We start from the raw sequence: 21,724 nt of genomic DNA on the forward strand, positions 1-21,724 counted from the left end.
AGAAGAAACAATACATAAATATCTATGCCCCCAACACAGGAGCACCAAAGTTCAAAAGGCAACTATTAACAAACCTAAAAGAAGATATTAATAATAACACAATATTACTAGGGGACCTCAACATTCTGCTCACATAAATGGATTGATCATGCAGACATAAAATAAACAACGAAACCATGGAATTAAATGAAAAGCTAAACCAGGTGGACTTTATAGACATATAGAGAAGACTCCATCCAAAAACACCAGAATACACATTCTTCTCAAGTGCACACGCAACATTCTCAAGGATAGACCATATGTTGGAAAACAAGGCAAGCCTCAATAAATTTAAGAAAATTGAAACAATAACAAGCATCTTTTCTGATGACAGTGCTATAAAACTACAAATTAATTACAAGCAAAAAGCTGAGAAAACGATAAAGATGTGGAGACTAAACAACATGCTACTGAACAAGCAATGGATCACTGTAGAAATTTATGGAGAAATCAAAAAATATCTGGAGACAAAATAAAATGATAATATACCATACCAACTCATATGGGATGCAGCAAAAGCCATATTAAGATGGAAATTCATGGCAATACAGGGACACCTTAACAAACAAGAACAATTCCAAATAAATAATCTCAAACTACACCTAACCAAATCAGAAAAAGAAGAAGAAACAAAACCCAAAGCGAGAATAAGGAGAGAAACAATAAAACTCATAGCAGAAATAATTCTATTGAAACAAAAAAGGCAGTAGAAAGGATCAATAAAACAAAGAGCTGGTTCTTTGAGAAGATAAATAAAACTGACAAACTCCTAGCCAGATTTACAAAGAAAAAAAGAGAGAAAGCTCAGATAAACAAAATTAGAAATGAAAGAGGAAAAACAACAATGGACACCACAGAAATACAAATTTTAAGAGAATAATGTGAAATACTATATGCCAACAAAACGGATAATCTAGAGGAAATGGATAAATTCTTAGACTCTTACAACCTTCTAAAGCTGAATCAAGAAGAAACAGATGACCTGAATAGGCCAATCACAAGGAAAGAGATTGAAACAGTAATCAAAAGCATGCCAAAGAATAAAACCCCAGGACCAGAGGGTCTCCCAGGGCACTTCTGCCAAACTTTCACAGAGAATTTAATACCTATCCTTCTCAAGCTATTCCAAAAAATTAGGGAAGATGGAACACTTCCTAACTCATTTTATGAGGCCAACATCACTCCGATATCAAAGCCTCACAAGGACAGCACGAAAAAGGAAACTACAGGCCAATATCACTGATGAACAAAGATGCAAAAGCCCTCAAAAAAATTTTGGCGAACCAAATTCAGCAATACATCAAAAGGATCATACATCATGATCAAGTGGGATTTCTAATGGGGATATAGGGATGGTTCAACATCTGCAAATCAATCAATATGATACACCACATCAACAAATTGAGGAAAAAAACACATGATCATCTCAATTGATGCAGAGAAAGCATTTGATAAGATCCAACAAAGATTTATGATAAAAATTCTCAAGAAAATGGGGATAGAAGGAAATTACCTCAACACAATAAAGGCCATATATGACAAACCCACAGCCAATATCATACTCAATGGGCAAAAACTGAATGCCATCCCCTGAGAACAGGAACAGGACAAGGATGCCTGCTATCCACTACTCTTATTCAACATAGTACTGGAGGTTTTGGCCAGAGCAATTAAGCAAGAGAAAGGAATAAGAAGAATCCAAATAGGGAGTGAAGAAGTGAAACTCTCACTGTTTGCAGACGACATGATCTTATATATAGAAAACCTCAAAGAATCCATCAGAAACTAACAGAAATAATTAGCACCTACAGGAAAGTTGCAGTGTACAAAATCAACTTACAAAAATCAACTGCTTTTCTATACTCCAATAACAAACTTACAGAAAGAGAACTCAAGAATATAATTCCATTTACAATCACAACTAAAAGAATAAATTACCCAGGAATAAATTTAACCAAGCAGGTGAAGGCCTTATACAATGAAAACTATGAGACACTACTGAAATAAATTGACAATGACATAAAGAGATTCTATGCACATGTATTGGAAGAATAAACACAGTTAAAATGTCCATGCTACTCAAAGCCATCTACAGATTCAGTGCAATCCCAATCAGAATCCCAATGATGTTCTTCATGGAAATAGAACAAAGAATCCTAAAATTCATATGGGTAACCAAAGACCCTGAATTGCTAATGCAATCCTGAGAAAAAAGAACAAAGCTGGAAGTATCACAATCCCTGACTTCAAAATGTACTACAAAGCCATTGTGATCAAAATGCCATGGTACTGGTACAACAAAGGCACACAGGTCAATGGAACAGAACTGAAAGCCCTGAAATGAAACTGCACATCCATGGACAGCTAATATTCAACAAAGGTGCCAAGAACATACATTGGAGATAAGATAGTTTCTTCAATATATGGCGTTGGGAAAACTGGACAGCCACATGCAAAAGAATGAAGGTAGACCATTATCTCACACCATTCACGAAAATAAACTCAAAATGAATCAAAGACTTGAAGATGAGTCCTGAAACCATAAAACTCCTGGAAGATAACATAGGTAGTAGACTCACTGAGATCGAATTAAAAAGGATCTTTTTGAATACCAAGTCTTCTCAAACAAGGGAAACAAAAGAAAAAATAAACGAGTGGGAGTTCATGAGACTAAAGAGCTTCTGCAAGGCAAAAGAAACTAGGATCAAAACAAAGAGACAACCCACCAACTGGGAGAAAATATTTGCCAGTCATATATCTGACAAGGGGTTAATCTCCATAATATATAAGGAACTCACACAACTGAACAATTAAAAAAAACAAACAACCCAATCAAAAATGAGCAGAGGATATGAACAGGTATTTTTCCAAAGTAGATATGCAAATTGCCAATAAACACATGAAAAGATATTCCACATCACTAATCATCAGGGAAATGTAAATCAAAGCTACGCTAAGATACTACCTTATGCCTGTTAAAATCACTATAATCACTATAAACAACAAATGTTGGAGAGGGTATGGAGAAAAGGGAACCCTCATACACTGCTGGTGGGAATGCAAACTGGTGCAGCCATTATGGAAAACAATATGGAGATTCCTGAAAAAACTAAAATTAGAACTACCATGTGACCCAGCTATCCCACTACTGTGTATACCCAAAGAATTTGAAATCAACAACCCAAAGTAATATATGCACCCCTATGTTCATTGCAACACTATTCACAATAGCCCAGACATGGAAATAATCCAAGTGCCCATTGACTGATGACTGGATAAAGAAGATGTAGAAATGTATATATATATATATATATGTGTGTGTGTGTGTGTGTGTGTGTGTGTGTGTGTACACAATGAAATACTACTCAGCCATAAAAAAGACAAATTCATCCCATTTGCAACAACATGGAAGGACCTCGAGGTAATTATGCTATGTGAAATAAGCCAGACTGAGAAAGACCAATACCAGATGATTTCACTCATATGCAGAATATGAACAAACCCACCGACAAAGAAAACAGTTCAGTGGTTATCAGGGGAAAGGGTTGGGGGATGTGCGCAGGGGGTAATTGGCAGTATTTATGGGGTGACAGTCAAGAAATAATGTGCAACGGAAATCTCACATTGATGTGAACTATTATGAACTCAATTAAAAAAGTATCATAAAAATAGGATAGTCTCTTCAAAAAAATGTGTTGGGGAAACTAGATATTCACATGCAAAATCTTACAATATCCTAAACATGGAAACAACCTAAGTGCCTATCAATAGATGAACAGATAAAGAAGATGTGGTACATATGTAAAGATGAATATTATTCGGTCATAAAAAAGAAGGAAATCCTGCCATTTGCAATGACATGGATAAACCTAGAAAACATTATGCTAGGTGAAATAAGCCAAATAGAGAAAAATAAATACTGTATGGTATCACTTGTAAATGGAATCTCAAAAAAAAGTGAAATTCATAGAAATAAAGTATAACAGTGGTTGTCAGGGGCTGTGGATAGAGGAAACGGGGAGATGTTGGTCAAACATTACAAACTCTCAGTTATAATGTGAATACATTCTGGGAATCTAATATATACCGTGTTGACTTCAGTTAATAATATTGCATTATACATTTAAAATTTCTAACACAGTAGATCTTAAGTGTTCTTGGGACACCAAAAAAAAACCCAAACCAAACAAAATATGGATATGATGGATGAGTTAATTCACTTAAAGAAGAGCAAAGTGAGAGAAATTTCACTTCTTGATTTAAAAATTCACTTTAAAGCTACAATAATCAAGAAAGTGTAGCACTGGCATAATGATACAAATATAGACCAATGCATCAGAATTAAGAGTCCAGAAATAACCCTCATAAAGAATAAACATTATATTTGTGGTCAAATTTTTTTTGACGCAGTCATGAAGCCAATTCAATGAGGAAGGGATAATCTTTTCGAAACATGGTGCTGAATGTGAACATTACTTCCCAACTCCACATTCAATGACACCATGTCGGTAGATTGAATTCACCGTAATGGGAATAATGAAGCTATGGAAATTGGCAAATGCTAGAAAACAGGACTTTGTAAACAAAAGAGAGGGGGCCATTTTTTATTTACTTAGTAGTGCACCACTGCACTTATAATTAGGAGATATTTCTCATTATCTCTGGTTAGGGCTCCTCCCTTAACATCTCACCTACTTCTTCTGATATTAGTATAGATATACCAGCCTTCTTTTGGTTCATTTTTATATGTTTTTTCTTTTCCATCACTTTACTTTACATTTTTCTGTGTCCTTATATTTTTGAGGTGTCTGTGGTTAACAGTGTAAATTTGGATTTTGCTCTGTTTATGTGGATCTACAATCGTTACATTTCTGGAGCATTGATCGATTTACATCTAATGTAATCATGATATAATTAAATTTGTGTTTTCTATCTTAGTGTACATTTTCTATTTGACACGTATTATTTATCATATTTATTATCACTTCTCTTTTGCTCTTTTGATTAATTAAATAAACGTTTTGTTACACTATTCCTCTGCCTGTATCTTATTAATCATACATTATTATTACTTTATAATTCTTTTCTGTGCCTTATGTAGATATTACTTCTCACGTTCTCCTTTAATTTTTTCATTGTTACACAATATATATAAGAAGAAATTTACCAATTTAAGCATTTGAGGTATAAAACTCATTGGCATTTAGTACATTCTTCACCACTATCTCATTCAAGGACTTCAAGAGGAAACTCTGTGAAATATAAATGTAATTGAGTCCTTTGTAGTTGTGAAAAAAAAATGATAACAAAGGTATCTATGAATCAATATGGAGGAATTTCTAGGTCATATTGTTAATGGGAAAAACGCATCATAAGGCATCTATAAATGCTACTTTTTGTATAAAAATGAAGGGGGAAATATGCATGTATCTGCCCATTTGAGCAAAAAGCAACATAAAAAGAATTAATCATAAACTAGTGAGATCACTTATCTACAGAATGTGGATGGGAATGGGGTAGATAGGATAGGGAGAAGAGTGTATTTAATGTATTACTTTGACTATACTATCTTTTACTTAGTAAAAATAAATAGAAAATCATGGGAAATAAAGCAAAATGGAATCAAACAAAACAAATGAACCTAACTATATTGCAAATTAATCTCATAACTAAACTAATTGGGAAAATAAAATAAGTAACGTAAGTAATTCTTGAACACAGGATTTTGTCTATATAAACTCTCAATAAAGAAAAACTGTAAACAAAATTTTTGAGCTGCAGCTACTTTGTCATTAACAATGATGTGAGTTCAAGATTCTGAAGTTACTTAAAATGTATTCAAAGATTCAACAAGGAAGTAAACATATTGTGAAAGGCACCATGTAGACGGAAAAGAAGAGGCTAGAAAGAACTCTGATGTCAAACTAGAATTGGAGCTGTCAACTTGAACCATGGCTTCTCAAATATATAAATAGATTGAAATGTATATGTTGGATGTGTCAATATCTATACTGTTCTCATTCCCCATTCCTTCTGTTCCACTCTTGACTCACCTCCTATGGATAAGAATTCCTTTAGATTATTAGTTTCTACTTCCTGTGTTTCTTTTATATATGTTTCCTAGCTACATCTTCTGAGATCATTTAGAAGCCTTGAAAGCAATGAACACACCTAATTCCAATTTTTTCTCTTTACCCTTCTCCTCTATAAGGACCAATACGCTTAGAAAAATGGCTGATTCCACGGCCAGGCCCAGGACTTGGCAAGATTATCCAAGAAAATTTTGCTGGGCCTGAAGCTGAATAATACTCAGTGAATCATGGGGACACAGGGCCAGCTTGAAGGAGCTCCCACTGGCCAAATCTGGAATAATTTGAGCTTCAAAATGAATAACAACAGTCACAGACTACAAATAACAAATAAGAACACGAGTCCATAATGATAGAGTTAAATCAATGCAAAACAAATAGTGAGACTAATGGAAATTTCTGCGTTATAGGAAAATGCAATTTATAAATGCAGAAGAAATGATAGTATTAGAAATTTAGCATTAGGCAACTCTTGACCTTCTGACGAGATGTCAGAAGGAGGATCATAAAACCTTGATGATATCGAAGGTTGGATATCAGGAATAGATGATGTCTGCAATTGATTACAGGTAACTGAATCTCCAAAAAAGTGAAACTGTGGATAAGGGGGTACTAATGTACTTTAAGGCAGAAACACTCATAGCAGTTTGTGGATGCTCATCTATTATTTCTGCCACTGTGAATTATTACAGTTTGCCTTTGTCTTGGTGTAGTAAATTACCGTATTATGACCATAAAAAATATGCTAATAGAAGGGAGAGACCTTGGCTTTCTTGTTCATGGATGCAATCTCAGCCCTTAGCAGAGGTCCTTTTTCAGACTCAATGTTCAATAAAGTATGGTTGAATGAAACAGTGAAGCCCTATTGCTTCTGTGCAATGAGGTCTTGTTGGCTGCTTTTGGGTGTGATGTTTTCCTGGAGCCAGACTGGGAAGAGGGAAGATGTGTGCACCCACATGTGGAAAATTAAAAGGAGTGTAGTTAAATATTTATAATTTTCCTGGCAAATTAAAGTATGAAATGTCATGGTCCCGATCATCTTTTCTGGGTTCCTGAGATTCCAAAACCATCTTCACCACCAGCATATAGAAGAGCAGTATGAGACCTGAGAACCAGAGCAGTGAGTCTGAGTTCTTCCTCCTGGGGTTAGCCATCCCACTGGAGCAGCAGGGCATGTTCTCCACCCTATTCCTGGCCATGTACCTGACCGGGGAATCTGCTCATCTTCCTGCTCATCAGGCTGGACTCTCGCCTACACACCCCCATGAACTTCTTCCTCAGCAACTTGGCCCTCAGTGACGTCTCCTTTTCATTTATCACTGTCAATAAGATGCTGATGAACATGCATACTCACTGCCAATCTGTCACTTATGCAGGGTGCATTTTACAGGCGTATTTCTTTATACTATTTGGTTTCCTTGATAGCTTTCTTCTTGCAGTGGTGGCATATGACAGGTCTGTGGCCATCTGTCACTCTCTTCACTACACCATTTTCATGTGGTTAGAGCTGTGTGTTTTGTTTGTTGATTGGGTCCTGGGTCCTCTCCTGTGCCATTGTTTTTCTCCAGACACTCTTTGAAGTCCCTCTGTCCCTCTATGCTAATAGGAGCCTTCCCCATTCTTTTGAGCCCTTGCTGTTCTGCTTAAGCTCTCCTGCTCAGACATCTCCCTCAAAGACCTGCTCATCTTCATTCTAAGGGTTATGTCTGTCTTTTTGCCATTGAGTGTCCTTATCAGAGTCTCTATTGTCTCTTATGTCCTTGTCAGGGGCTCTATTCTGTTGGTGCCCTCTACCAAAGAGTTCTGCAAAGCCTTATCCACAAGTGGCTCCACCTCTATGTTTTGTTTATATTCTATGGGACAATTACTGCATTATATTTTTTCCATCATCTAGCAATTCAAAGAACAACATTATTGCCTCCATAATGTGCATGGCTGTCACTCCCATGGTAAATCCCTTTATCTATAGTCTTAAGAACAAAGACATGAAAGGGCCACTAGCCAGACTCATCAAGAGGGTGAACTCTTAAGTGAAAATCACTCAGCCAGATTATCAATTCATCAAAGATTCTCTTAAATTTCCTCCCTTGAGACATTGTGTACTGACCATCCCTGTCACTGACAAATTCCTAATATTCCTATTAAATTTGCTCTCCCTTTTTTACCTGGTTGGAGACTGGTTACCCACCTCCTTATACTGCAATCTATATTAATGATCCTGCACCAAATCTCTAGGTACACAGATATCCCAGTGTCGTTTACTGAAATTCTGTGAGACTTGGGGCACACTTGCTAGAGTCTTTGGAGATTTGCTTTTCTCTCTTATTGTTCCATTAACTTGACATGTAGCATTGCCATGACGTATTTTCATCTCTTTTTTCTTAAAGTACAAGAATTCTTTATTTTAAGAATAAGGAATTATATTTCAGAACAAGCTATAAAAATGCATCATTTCCAGTAGAAGTAACAGTAGCTAGTATATTTATTATTCTTTAAGGCCTCATAACATTAGCTCACTTAATTCTTACCACAACCCTCGTAAATAAATGGTATTATGATTTCCATTTTACAGATGAGGAAACCAAAGAAAAGATGGCTGCACCAGAATTGAAACACAAATCTATTTGATTAAAACTCATGCTTTTAACTCTACTGTATATTAAAAGAGACGGCTGGGGCCTGTCCAGTGGTGCAGCAGTTAAGTTTGCACATTCAGCTTGGGCAGCCCCGGGGTTCACCAGTTCAGGTCCCAGGCGTGGACCTATGCACTGCTTGTCAAGTGATGCTGTGGCAGGCATCCCACACATAAAGTAGAGGAAGATGGGCATGGATGTTAGCTCAGGGCCAGTCTTCCTCAGCAAAAAGAGGAGGATTGGAGGAAGATGTTAGCTCAGGGCTAATCTTTCTCAAAAAAAAATAATAATTAAACAGTGAAACCATCTAAGTCTGGGTTTTATTTGTGGGTAAGTGGTGATATTAATTTAATTTCATTAATAAATATAAGGATACTGTTTACCTATGAGGTATTATTGAGAAAGACTAGGGTGATGGAAATGGCTTATATATATATTTTTTCTGTATAGTGGCTACACAGATATATACACATATAAACATTCATTAATTTTTACAGGTATTATTTGTCTTGCTTACTCTCCTTAGGTTTTTTTCTTTTTGAGGAAGATTAGCCTGAGATAACATCCACCACCAATTCTCCACTTTCTGCTGAGGAAGACTGGCCTTGAGCTAACATCCGTGCTCATCTTCCTCTGCTTTATATGTGGGATGCCTGCCACAACATGGCTGGATAAGTGGTATGTAGGTCTGCACCCGGGATCTGAACTGGTGAATCCTGGGACGCCAAAGTGGAGTGTGCAAACTTAACCACTACATCACTGGGACAACCACTCTCCTCAGTTTTTTAAAAAATGTAAAGACAATATGAAGCTATTATGGGCAACTTTAAGCTAATGAATTTCACATTTTGAGTAAAATAGGAAGATGCTTCAAAAACAAAAATATATTAAAGAAGACAAAGGAAAAGAAAATCTGAGTAGCTCAATAACTACTAAAGAAATGGAATCCTTTATCAAATGTTCCCAAAATGGGAATATCAAGTCACAGATGGTTTCACTGATGGATTCTTCCAAACTTTTAAAGAAGAAATAACCACAGTCTTATACAAACTTTTAACCAGAATAATAAAAGAGGAAACAGTTTGTAACTCTTTTTATGAGGCAAGAATAGCCATAATACCAAAATCTGAGAAGTACATGACAAGAAAGAAAAATCAAAGACCGATCTCTCAAGTTTAAAAAATTCTAAACAAAATATTAGAAAACTGAATCTAGGTATAGACAAAAAGCCTACTCCACTGAGCCAAAGGGTTTATTTCATGATTAAAGTTTAGTTTAACATTTGAAAGGCAATCAAATTCACTACATTAATATAAAAAGGACACTAATCATTTCAAAATGTCAGTAGATGCAACAAAAGTATTTAATAAACTTCAACAGGAAATATCATACTCAGTGGAGAAATACTGAAAGCTTTTTCCCTGGAATCAGAGTCAGGGGCATTTTTTATCACCACTACATTTTTTTTTTTGGTAACATTGTTTTATAACATTATATAAATTTCAGGTGTACATCATTCTACTACTAAGCATATAGTCAACTAAAATGTGCATATATATTCCACACAAGAATGTTTATATCACCATTGCAGATATTCTTCAACTTACTAAGGAGTTAAATCTTGATAAATCCATAGTAAGTTGAAAATATCTTAAGTGGAAAGTACATTTATTACACTTAACCTACTGAATATCATAGCTTGGCCTAGCCCACCTTACGTGTGCTCAAAACACTTACATTAGCCTACAGCTGGGCAAAATCATCTAACACAATGTTTATTTTACAATAAAGTGATGAATACTCATGTAATTGATTGAATACTGTACTGAAAGTGAAAAAACGTAATGGTTGGATGTGTACAGACTGGCTGCGAGTGAATCTTTTGTTTACCCTTGTGATCATGTGGTTGACTGGAAGTTGTGGCTCACTGCTGCTGTCCAGCATCACGAGAGAGGATCGTACTGCATATCCCTGACTCAGGAAAAGATCAAAATTAAAAATTTGATGTATTGTTTTTACCGAATGTATATTTCTTTGACATCATGTAAAATTGAAAAATCATAAGCCAGGGACGATCTATATTTGTAAAATATCCAACTGGAAATTATCTAAATGGCTAACAACAGTAGAATAGATGAATTTTGGTATGTCTGTGAGTGGTATATTAGCAGCAATGAGAATGAATGAAACATAGCTATGTGCTTCCTGTCCTCCTCCCTGTCCTACCCTCCCCGATCCCACCCCAAGGATTTGGAGTGTCTGTCTCAGTGATCCAGTCTGTGTCACCATCATGTTGGCCATGAGTGTGGAGGGGGAAAGGGAATAACTTGTCTCTCACATTCCCAGGTCTTCAGAGTAATAAGAACAATACACGGGGGAATGCATCTGAAGAAATGCATTTTCACCTAGATCTCATTTAGATGACAAGATCCTAGACTTGACCTGATGTTGCAATAGGCTGAGATTTTGAGTCTTTTGGGATGTGTGAGTCTATTCTGAATGTGGGAAGAATGTAAATATTTTGTGGCAAGAGTGCAGGCTGTGGTAAATTAAAGAGTGATGAATTTCTTTGCTATTCTTCCTATGGAGCTGTAGAGCTTAACTTCCTTCCCTTAGTCACTGGCCCGGCCTTAGTGACTTGTTTGGTCTGTAGGACGTAGTGAAAGTGAGATTCTAGGATTTCTAAAGCTAGGTGTTAGGAACACCACGCAGCTTCCACCTTGACCCCTTAGAATGTTTGCTCTCAAAAAGCTTCCTTTCGGAACCCAGCTGCCATCCTGTGAGCAGTCCAGGTGATATGGAAAGGCCACATATAGGTGCACAGAGCTAACAAACAAATGGAGAATGCATGAGTTATTCAAAAACAGTACTCATAAAACCAGCTATGTGTGAAAAATTAAAAGTAAAGTTAGATCCTTTTCTCTTACCATACCACAACATAAAGTGCAGGTAAGTTAAAGATTTAAATATAGTATTTAAAATTTAGAAGAAAAATTAAATCAGATTTCCCTGATTTATGAGAAGAAAGACATTTTAGTATAAAAGTAATGTAAAAAAATCACAAACCCAACAGCTATCGATTTTGACTACAAAAATAATTTTTAAAAACTATAATACATGATGGAACTGCAAGGACAGAAAAGAAACAGAATAAAATGTTTTAATTTTAATTTATTGCCTTTAATATCCATTCAAAAAAGCATGGGCACGCGAATAGAAAAAAAAAACCAAAACTGCTAATAGGGGCCAGCCCCATGGCTGAGTGGTGAAGTTCGCGAGCTTGGCACAGGGTTTCGCCAGTTCGGATCCTGGACGTGCACCTAACACTGCTCATCAAGCCATGCTGAGGTGGTGTCCCACATGGCACAACTGGACAGACCTACAACTAGAATATACAACTATATACTGGCGGACTTTGGGGAGAAGAAGAGGAAAGAAAGAAGAAAGAAGAAGGAGAAGGAGGAGGTGGAGGAGGAGGAGGAGGAGGAGGAGAAGAAGAAGACGAAGGAAAATTGGCAACAGATGTTAGCTCAAGTGCCAATCTTTAAAAAAGTAAAGTACAAATATATCAACCAGGATAATTTGAGAAATAATTACTCATGGTTAAAAATCATCTGAAACAAATATTTAATCTTACCAGTAACCAAAGGCATGTAAATTAGAACAATTAGTTTATTTTGCATCTATGAAATTATTAATGATTTAAACCATCAATGTTACTGGGACAAAGTATGGTGGTTAAGAGCATGGACTCTAGAGTCATGCACACCTAGGTTGGAATCCCATCAGCTCCATTTAGTAGTTGTATGACCTTCATCAGGTCATTATCCTCAGTTTTCTCATCAGTAAAATGAGAATAATAACAGTTCCTTCATCCTAAGGTTGCTGTGATAACTTGAGATCATGTAATGAAAGTGTTTATAAGTATTAGATAGTATTAATAAAAATTCAGGAGACAGAACTTTTGTAGCAGCTGCTACGTATCAGGCATTGTGGCTGCTGTACTCTCTGTAGGCTGCCTCATTTAATTGAGAGTTTAGGGCTTGAGGGAATTGCTTCATGTTAGGATTACTCTCTTTAGGGAAATCACTAGCAGATGTGGTCACATTATAATTTTGAATCTGATGTCTCCCTCAATTCAGTATTACCTAAGTCATGGGGGAGACTCTAAATTATCCAGTGCATAGGCAGGAGTTCCCAGGATGACTGCTGGTCAAGCTGAAATGCTGAATCCTAGCAAGAGGCTTCAGAATCACACTTCCAAGACCCACATCTGAGACCGTAACTCCTGGGAGAGAGATGCCCTCAGTTCCCCCAGGACCCAGCCAGAACTGGCTGGAGAATAGGCAGCACAATGACACTGAGGTTGGCTCTAATGAGCTCTGGGGAATGGTGTTCTAGGAGCCTTTAAAACCCTAAGAAAGACTCCTGCCTTCCCAGGCCTACGGAAGCTGAAAGTCGTTAACTCCAGGTGGTCCTAATAAACCCGGGACTCCATAGACTCCAACTTCACTGACTGAGTCAGAAAGGTCTCAGACATTTCCTCATTGTGAATTTTCCATCCAGAGAACAGAACTGGAGAATCTGAAGATCCACACTCTGATAGGTGACAATCTGGAAAGGGTAGGAAACACATGCACACACACACACATCCCTTCCCAGCCCAACGACTAGGAAAAGTTTCCAGGGTAGATAATGTGACTGTCTGCCTAAGATCAGAACCCTCTCTGTGAACCAAAGAACAAATGGAGGAATAAATATTCACAAAAACTTCTAAGGTCACAGTTTCTACAAGGCCAATGTGAAATGACCTCTTACAGCAGCTTGCTTTAAATCCTAGGAGAGCAGAATAGAGCAGCTATTATCAAGCGCAGAGAGGGAGAGCCTGATTCCTTTCACCTTTCCTCCCTCTGATGAAGATTAAGTATCAGAGAGATACAGGATAAGTGCAGGGGTGAAGGCACAGGCTTTGGAGTCAGATACACTTGCATTTGAATCTCATTTACCAGCTATCTGGAGTACATCAAATATTTCTGAGACTCCTTTTCACCATTTGCAAAATTGTGGAGGATAATAATACCTACTTCATGGTCTTGTGAACAACAAAACAATATCATCAAAGTATGTGGCACTTATCAAGGCTCTACAAATAGGTACTGATCATGTTGATGTTCAAGACACCAGCGGACTGAAATACCAGTTCCCAGAGTGAATACTAGTGCACAGAAGAAAGAGGAGAGTAGACAGGGACACAGCAAAAAGGGTGATGGAGGGGCAGGGGTGGCCTCCTGTCCTGTTTGTGGGGGAGAGAGCCTAACAACAGATGGGGAGCATAGGACATCACAGACACTGCCCTGAGTCCACACATCCTATTCCCCCAATTAGGGAAGAGGACAGGGACTGGAGCTGAATGGGTGAAGTCAAGTTCTAGGTATGGGGAGGCAAGCATGGAGGAGGCTATCTTGTTCTTCAAAGTCACTTTCAGGCTCCACACAGAAGGCTATTGTGTGTGCACGCGCACACGCGCATGTGTGTGTGTGTGTGTGTACTGGGTAGGGGCAGTGATGGAAATCATGTATCTCTTTTTCAATTGGTAAGCATAAATGACTTTTCCAATCTTGCCTTCAAGGATATGGTCATTTTCTCACCTCCTCCAGTAGCCTAGAATGATTTCTCCAGCCATTCTTTTCTATTTTCTCTAGACCCTATTATAGCATAGAAAGCACAATTTGTACTTGAATGCATATTATTTTGACTGTTCTCTAAGTGTGCCTTGGGTATTGTCTTACATCCTTGATGAGATCCAGAGATTCTTATTGGCAATGCCCATTTAATCTCCTTTATTTCCCCAGAATATTTCTAGCTCCACAGATATATATCTATGAATGGATTTAATAATTTAATACTGACACTTGAAAGGATTTTATCTGCACAGATAACAAGAACCACAGGGCATGGGAAAACCAAGCAGAGTGAACCAAACTGCTGTTGCAGGTTTCCTCCTTCTAGGACTCTCTGAGCGGCCAGAGGACCAGCCTCTCCTATTTGGCATCTTCCTGGGCATGTACCTGGTCACCATCATGGGGAACCTACTCATCACCCTGGCCATCAGCTCTGACCCACACCTCCATACTCCCATGTACTTTTTTCTGGCCAACCTATCAGTAGCTGATGCCTGTTTCACTTCTGCTTCGATCCCCAAAATGCTGGCCAACATTCATACACAGAACCATACCATCTCCTATTCTGGGTGCCTTGCACAGCTATATTTCCTCCTAATGTTTGGTGGCCTTGACAACTGCATTCTGGCAGTGATGGCATATGACCGCTATGTGGCCATCTGCCAGCCACTCCATTTCAGCACAGCTATGAGACCCCAGCTCTGTGCACTAATGTTGGGCATCTGCTGGGTGCTAACCAACTGTCCTGCCCTGGTGCACACATTGTTGCTGACCCGTGTGGCCTTCTGTGCTCACAAGGCCATCCCCCACTTCTACTGCGATCCCAGTGCTCTACTGAAGCTTGCCTGCTCAGATACCCGTGTTAATGAGCTGATGATCATCACCATGGGCCTGATGTTCCTCACGGCTCCCCTCACGCTGATCATCCTCTCCTATGTCCACATTTCCTGGGCTGTGTTTGGCATCTCATCTCCCGGAGGGCGGTGGAAGGCCTTCTCTACCTGCGGTTCTCACCTCACCGTGGTCCTGCTCTTCTATGGGTCTCTTATGGGTGTGTATTTACTTCCTCCATCAACTCACTCTGCAGAGAGGGAAAGTAGGGCTGCCATTCTCTATACAGTGATTATTCCCATGCTAAACCCATTTATCTATAGCTTGAGGAACAGAGACATGAAGAAGGCTTTGGGTAAACTATTTGGCGGTGGGAAAATCTTCTTCTTACCATGATGGTGATGCCTGATCCTGGCTCCTGATCAGCCTCTGCTCGCCACCAATTCAATGATTCCACCACTCTCAGATTGGTTTTACAGGAAGGTTCTCAGGTAACTCTGAGTTAGGGATGTAACAAAAAAGATATTTCCACTCCTTTACTTGACTGTGGAATGAGGTGTTCTGCCTCAGTCTCTCTCCTGATCCCAGTGAAGCAACCATTCCTAAGAGCGGGACACCATTCCTCCCTCCTCATCTCTAAAGCCAGTATAGTACCCAGAGTGAGCTAAGGTATGTGATGGCCCAAGTAAGTCTGCCCTTGAGGGCCATGGTTTGAGGTGAAGAGATGAGAATACAAACATTTATTCATCATCTACTGTTATTCGTTGTTCTTCACATCAGTTCTTTGAGATAGAATTGTGAAACAATGACTCAGAATGTGAAATAAGTTCCCCAAATCAGGTAAGTTTGATTCTAATACCCATCCTCTTTCTACTATACCACATTGTAGAGAGCATGACAAACATTGAATAATTATAGAAGGAGATAAAGAATTAAATTAATACATATTTTATGGTATTTCCTTAATATTCTATTTCTTTAACTTGAAAGCATTCCTTTCTGTTATTGTAATGGATAGGCAAAACAGAGCCAATGTTTATGTGTGCATACTGTGTGCCAATTTTGTACTAAGTACACTGTGCATTCTCTGGATTCTTTCATAAAATATTCCCTAAAATACAAAATGATAAATCAAGTGTGCTGGAAATTTGAGGGCAATAATTTGATGAAAAATAGTCTGGTGAAAATTTGTGTTTCAAGAAGTCACAAAGCTTAACAGTGGTTATCATTTTGCAGCAGGTTTACAGGTTATTAGTTTCTTTTTTATATCTACATGTTTCAAAACATATAGATGTTTTTATAACCAAGAAACGAAAATTGGGGGTTGGCGCAAAAAAATTTTACGGTAATTAGAAATTCACCCCAGAGAGCTAAGGAAGCATCTAAACAGAGCTCTCTGAAGTCTCAAGATCAAGTTCATCCTGGACCAAGTTTTTTAAAAAAGGATTTATGATTTTTGGATGTATTGTACCTTAGATTTTGTTTTGAGAGGAAGAAAATTTTAAAAGAAAAAGATTGTATCTGCATGCATTTCCCTTTGGCCATCCTCCCTTCCACCCTCTGTCCCTTCTCCTTGGATGAAAGAGGTGGGAATAATGAGACACCTGGAGAAAGCAGACTAGACCATCCTGGCTTTGAATTAGTTTACTTGGCCCTGACCACAGCAACCTACTCCTGCAATTTCTGATACTAAAGCAAAGGTCAGATAAACCAAATTCTGTGTTTGTCAATAATATCCCTCTTTTTTCTGAACTAATTTCTTATGTCTAATATCCCCACCCTTGGCCTCCAGTCACCCAGGTACACCATGCCCTGTGAACAGACTATCCTAGTTATCCCAGTCAAAATTCCCATTTCTGGAGCACTCAACCAAATATGATTATATCCCTTAAAAGACATGCACTCAACTTATTATTTAGGTTCATTCTTCCACAGGACCATTTGCACTTTCAAGGATGAATTTTGTAAAACTAATGAATCTTGATTGGATAGGATACTTCTAGAAATATTTCTAAGCCCAGAAAATTTTAGGAGCTGGAATATGGTACAGTTATACCTCATCCATTTTTCCTTTTGTAATGTTATCAGCCACCTCTGCCCCTCAAGAGACTCAGAAAATAAAGGGGTTATTGTTTAGGCAGAGCAAATGAGTTGGAAAAGAAGTGCATATATAATCTAAAAAAGGACTCCATAAATAAAAAAGTCATTGTCACTTTACTTTTTTCCAGAAGTTATATCTGCTTCAATTAACATTTTAAATCTATAATCAAACTTTAGTTTGTTTTCATTATGAAAAGTTTTTCTTTTGTAAATGGAGACTTAGAGACTTTATATGGTATCTAAGTATCCCACTATATCCTATGGCATATGGATAGCTTATTATAATTAGTAAAATTCTGAAAATGGAAATAGTCCTTTACATAGTATAGAATCACAATGTAATGACTTTTGGAAATAACACCATACCAAATTTATATTTTAAAATACTGTTGGATATTGTAATTGGGTTTTTAAATGACAATAATTGAACCTGTATGGAGGCAGTCAAAGGAGCCACTCTTAAATGCTACAGACAGTGGGAATATAAATTGGCATAGATTTTCAGGAATTAAGTTGATCATCTATACAATGAGGACAAAAAAGATTTGTACTTTACGACTTAATCTTTCACTTCCAGGAGTTTCATGAAGGAAATACTAAAAAAATATTATCAAGAATTTATGTACAATGATATCACTCATTGGAGAAACAGAAACTGCCCAAATTTTAGTTATTGGGGCTCCGTTAGTTAAATTGTGCTATGTTGATATCTTGGACTATTGTATGGGTTTTCCAATTATTTGATAACGCATATTTTACACAGAATAATCTTAATAGCAAATTCCTTATTATTGAATTTACTATGAATTCCTCATTTGTAATACTTGGCTAAAAATGCTTGAATAAAATACACCAAAATATTAAGAGTGGCCATCCTGGACATGATGGAACTAGGTATGGTCATTGTTTTCTTTCTTCAACATCCATTTTTAGCTTGTATTTTCCACATTGTCTGCAATAAAATATTACTATGATAATCAAATTTAAATATATTTTAAAATTTTTATCAACTTGTTTTAGTCAATATTTATATTTTGGTTATCTAGAGTTTTCTCTAGAGGTAAAATCAATCTTTCTCTTCTTCAAGAGACAATTGATAGATAACTCCAAGCTGTCAACAAACAGATGCTAGATGAAGTTATTATATTTCCTGCTATAAGGGCGAGAGGCAGAAGACTTAAAGAAAATTAAGTTTTTCAAAAATAAAAGTGATTCTTTCTCTGTATTAGAAATCAGTTGTGATGTTTTCATTTTGAACTGATGGAGTTTTCTGTCTATCCACATGAGCATAAGGGGCCTGGTGTTATAATTATTCCAGGATTAAGTCTACGTTTCCTTATCTATTGTGTTAATCAAAGTTCTGAGTAAGGAAAAAGAAACTACTGATGATATTTTAAGCAGAAATGAAGTTAATTCATGGAATTGAGTGCTTACAAAGTCATTGAAAGTGTTATAGAATCACAGGCTCTAAGATGAGTCTCCAAAAGCAACATTAAGAACAATAATAGTCTTACCCACATGAAGTACTTTTATCTCATGCAGTTAGGAAGGAGGGGAATTGGAAGATTGCAACTGGAACTACTGAATTCAAGAGCATATCACTGCAGCTGCAACCCAAGTATCAGAAATCAACATCCAAACTACCTCTTGATTCCCACTAACATGATGACTGGACACAGAAAAGTGGGCTCTAGCTGCCACAGCCAATGCAACTGCCTCTCAGCATCTATGTACTTACTGACTGGATACTGAAATTCTACTGCAGAGCAAATACTTCACCAATACGTCTGACAGTAGAAAAGGCAAAAAAAACCAAACAAGGATGCCCTCCATCTTATTTCAATATTCCAAATGTCACACAAATGTATCTCTTCCATAGAACCTAATTCACATTGAGGACCTGCACTGCAAAGGAGTCTGGGAAAAGTATTCCTTTCTTCTTTCCAGCTTTTGAAATATAGAAAGATACACTAGCAAAAACTCAGAATGGATGCAGAGTGCCAATTGATTATTCTCAAACATTTATTAATAAAACCATTCAAAGATAACTTTTCTCTTTCTCTAAATTGATATGTCCAATCTACAGTAATTTAATTTAATATGGTCAAGAGAGAAGAACTGTGCTAACGTATGTAGTACAGTCTTGATCTTTCAGGGCATATGGATTGATGCTGAAGATCATAAAATACCAAGAACATTCAATGAATATATGAGAAAGGAATTCCCAGAAAAAAATGCTAAAGGTTTCAATGGCCAAGCTAAGGGCCATGCTCTAAGTCTGCTGATAATATGTACATGAAAAGACACTCAACATCCATTAGCCATTACAGAAATTCAACTCAAAACCACAACAAGATAGCACTCCACATCCACTAAGATGACTAAAATTAAAAGACAGACAATAACAAGTGCTGGTAAGAATGTAGAAAAATTGGAACCCTAACACATTAATGGTGGGAATGTGAAATTCTGCAGGCACTTTGGAAACAGTTTTCAGTTTCTCCAAAACTAAACATAGATTTGCCATATGACCCAGAAATCCCACTCTTAGATATATATCCAAAATAATTAAAAACATGTATCCACACAAAAACTTGCACATTCATGTTCATAGCAGCACTATTTACAATAGTCGAAAAGTGGAAATAACACAAATGTCCATCAACTGATGAACAGATAAATAAAATGTGGTACATCCCTACAATAAAAAGTTATCCAGCAATAAAAAGGAATGAAGTACTGATTCATGATACAATATGGATAGATCTTGAAAATATTAAGCAAAATGAAAGTCAATCGAAAAGGAGCTCATATTATATTATTCTATTTGTATAAAATTTCCAGAATAGCCAAATCCATACAAAGAGAATATAGATGGGTGGTTCCCAAGGGCTGGGGGCAAAGGAGAATAAGGACTGACTGCTAAGGGATACAAGGTCTCTTTTGGGGTTATGAAAATATTTTAAAATCAGATAGCAGTGAGGACTGTGTAACTCTGTGAATTTACTAAATTTATTAAAATTCACTGAAGTTACACTGAAATTACACTAAATTTTATGATATGTAAATTACATCAATAAAGCTACTATTTTAAAAAATTACGCAAAACCATGATCCCCAAGAGAGTGGAAACAAATAGTTGATCTCTGATTTCCAAGTCTATTGTCTAAAGAGTAATTCTAGGTTGCAGTGTAGAAAGGAAAACCCAAACAGATCCCAGTGACCTCTCTTAGTTGAGGAGACAATGTGTGGAGATCAGGGAAGCCAAGATAGCCATAATTATTGGGAGAATACCAGGAAGAAAGGAATTCTACCAGAGAAATATCAGATATCTGCAGATGGGCTTCCTTGGGCCTTTGAGTAGGTAGAGATCTGAACATGTATGTAACTAAACTACCTGAGGCTGAAGAAAAAAATCACTGGAAAGTGCTGGGTGGATCATTCACTGGAGCTCATAGAAGACTGAGAATAGTTTGTGTCCCCAGCAACCAGAGTGAACAGAAGCCTTGGACTGAGTGTTCAAAGGGGTATTCCCACAATAGTGGAGTCAAATTCTCCCTTGATGACAGGTTGCTCCAGATGTTTCCTAACAAAGCTTAAAAGAAAGCCTTGGAAAGATCAAGTATATTTAAAAAAAAAACAACCTGCATCTAAAACAAAGTACAACAATATTTAAAGGAGGAAAAGTAAACTTAAAATCTATAAACCTAAAATTTAATGTCTGACATTCAATAAAAAATACCAGGCATACAAAGAAGCAGGCACATATTAGTCATTAGCAAGACAAAAAAATCAATTAGTGGAAATAAGCATGGAAATTACAAAGTTGAAGGAAACCAGAAGACAAGAGTGTGGAAAGAGTCTTGTAAATATACTCTATATGTTCAAATGGTAGAGAACGACAAAAATGTCCTGAGGAGAAGAATTTATAACATAAAAAACACAAATTGAACTTTGTGGTTGTAAAAAGCAATACATATATATATATATATATGTACAAAACGAAAAATATATTTGATGGACTTACAGAAAGTTGAACAACACCAAAGAAAAGATTCACTAACTTGAAAATATATGGAAACTACCTATATTAGTTTTCTAGTACTATCATAACAAAGTACCACTAACTGGGTGGCTTAATAACATACAATTCTGAAGGCTAGGAGTCCAAGATCAAAGGTGTCAGCAGGGTTGGTTCCCTCTGAAGACTCTGAGAGAGAATCTCTTTCATATGTCTCACCTAGCTTTTGGTGGTTTTCTGGCAGTCTTCGTCATTCCTTGGTTTGTAGAAGCATCACTCCAATCTCTGTCTTAATCTTCACACAATGTTCTCCCTGTGTGTGTATCTGTG

At 37.1% G+C, this 21,724-nt stretch overlaps 1 protein-coding gene across 1 annotated transcript; it reads left to right on the forward strand.

Annotated features, from left to right (window-relative positions):
* Window positions 1–14,679: 14,679 nt before the first annotated feature.
* LOC103555889 (olfactory receptor 1N2-like) lies at window positions 14,680–15,669 on the forward strand. Its single transcript, XM_008527702.2, has one exon. It carries the CDS (start codon window positions 14,716–14,718, stop codon window positions 15,667–15,669), a length of 954 nt encoding a protein of 317 aa, XP_008525924.1. The 5' UTR covers window positions 14,680–14,715.
* The last annotated feature ends 6,055 nt before the right edge of the window (window positions 15,670–21,724 follow it).

Source organism: Equus przewalskii, chromosome 26 (genome assembly GCF_037783145.1).
Source record: "Equus przewalskii isolate Varuska chromosome 26, EquPr2, whole genome shotgun sequence".
NCBI classification, from domain to species: domain Eukaryota; kingdom Metazoa; phylum Chordata; class Mammalia; order Perissodactyla; family Equidae; genus Equus; species Equus przewalskii.

Coding starts and splice junctions, on each gene's coding strand:
- LOC103555889 (XM_008527702.2), top strand. CDS start 14,716: ATGGGAAAACCAAGCAGAGTGAACCAAACTGCTGTTGCAGGTTTCCTC.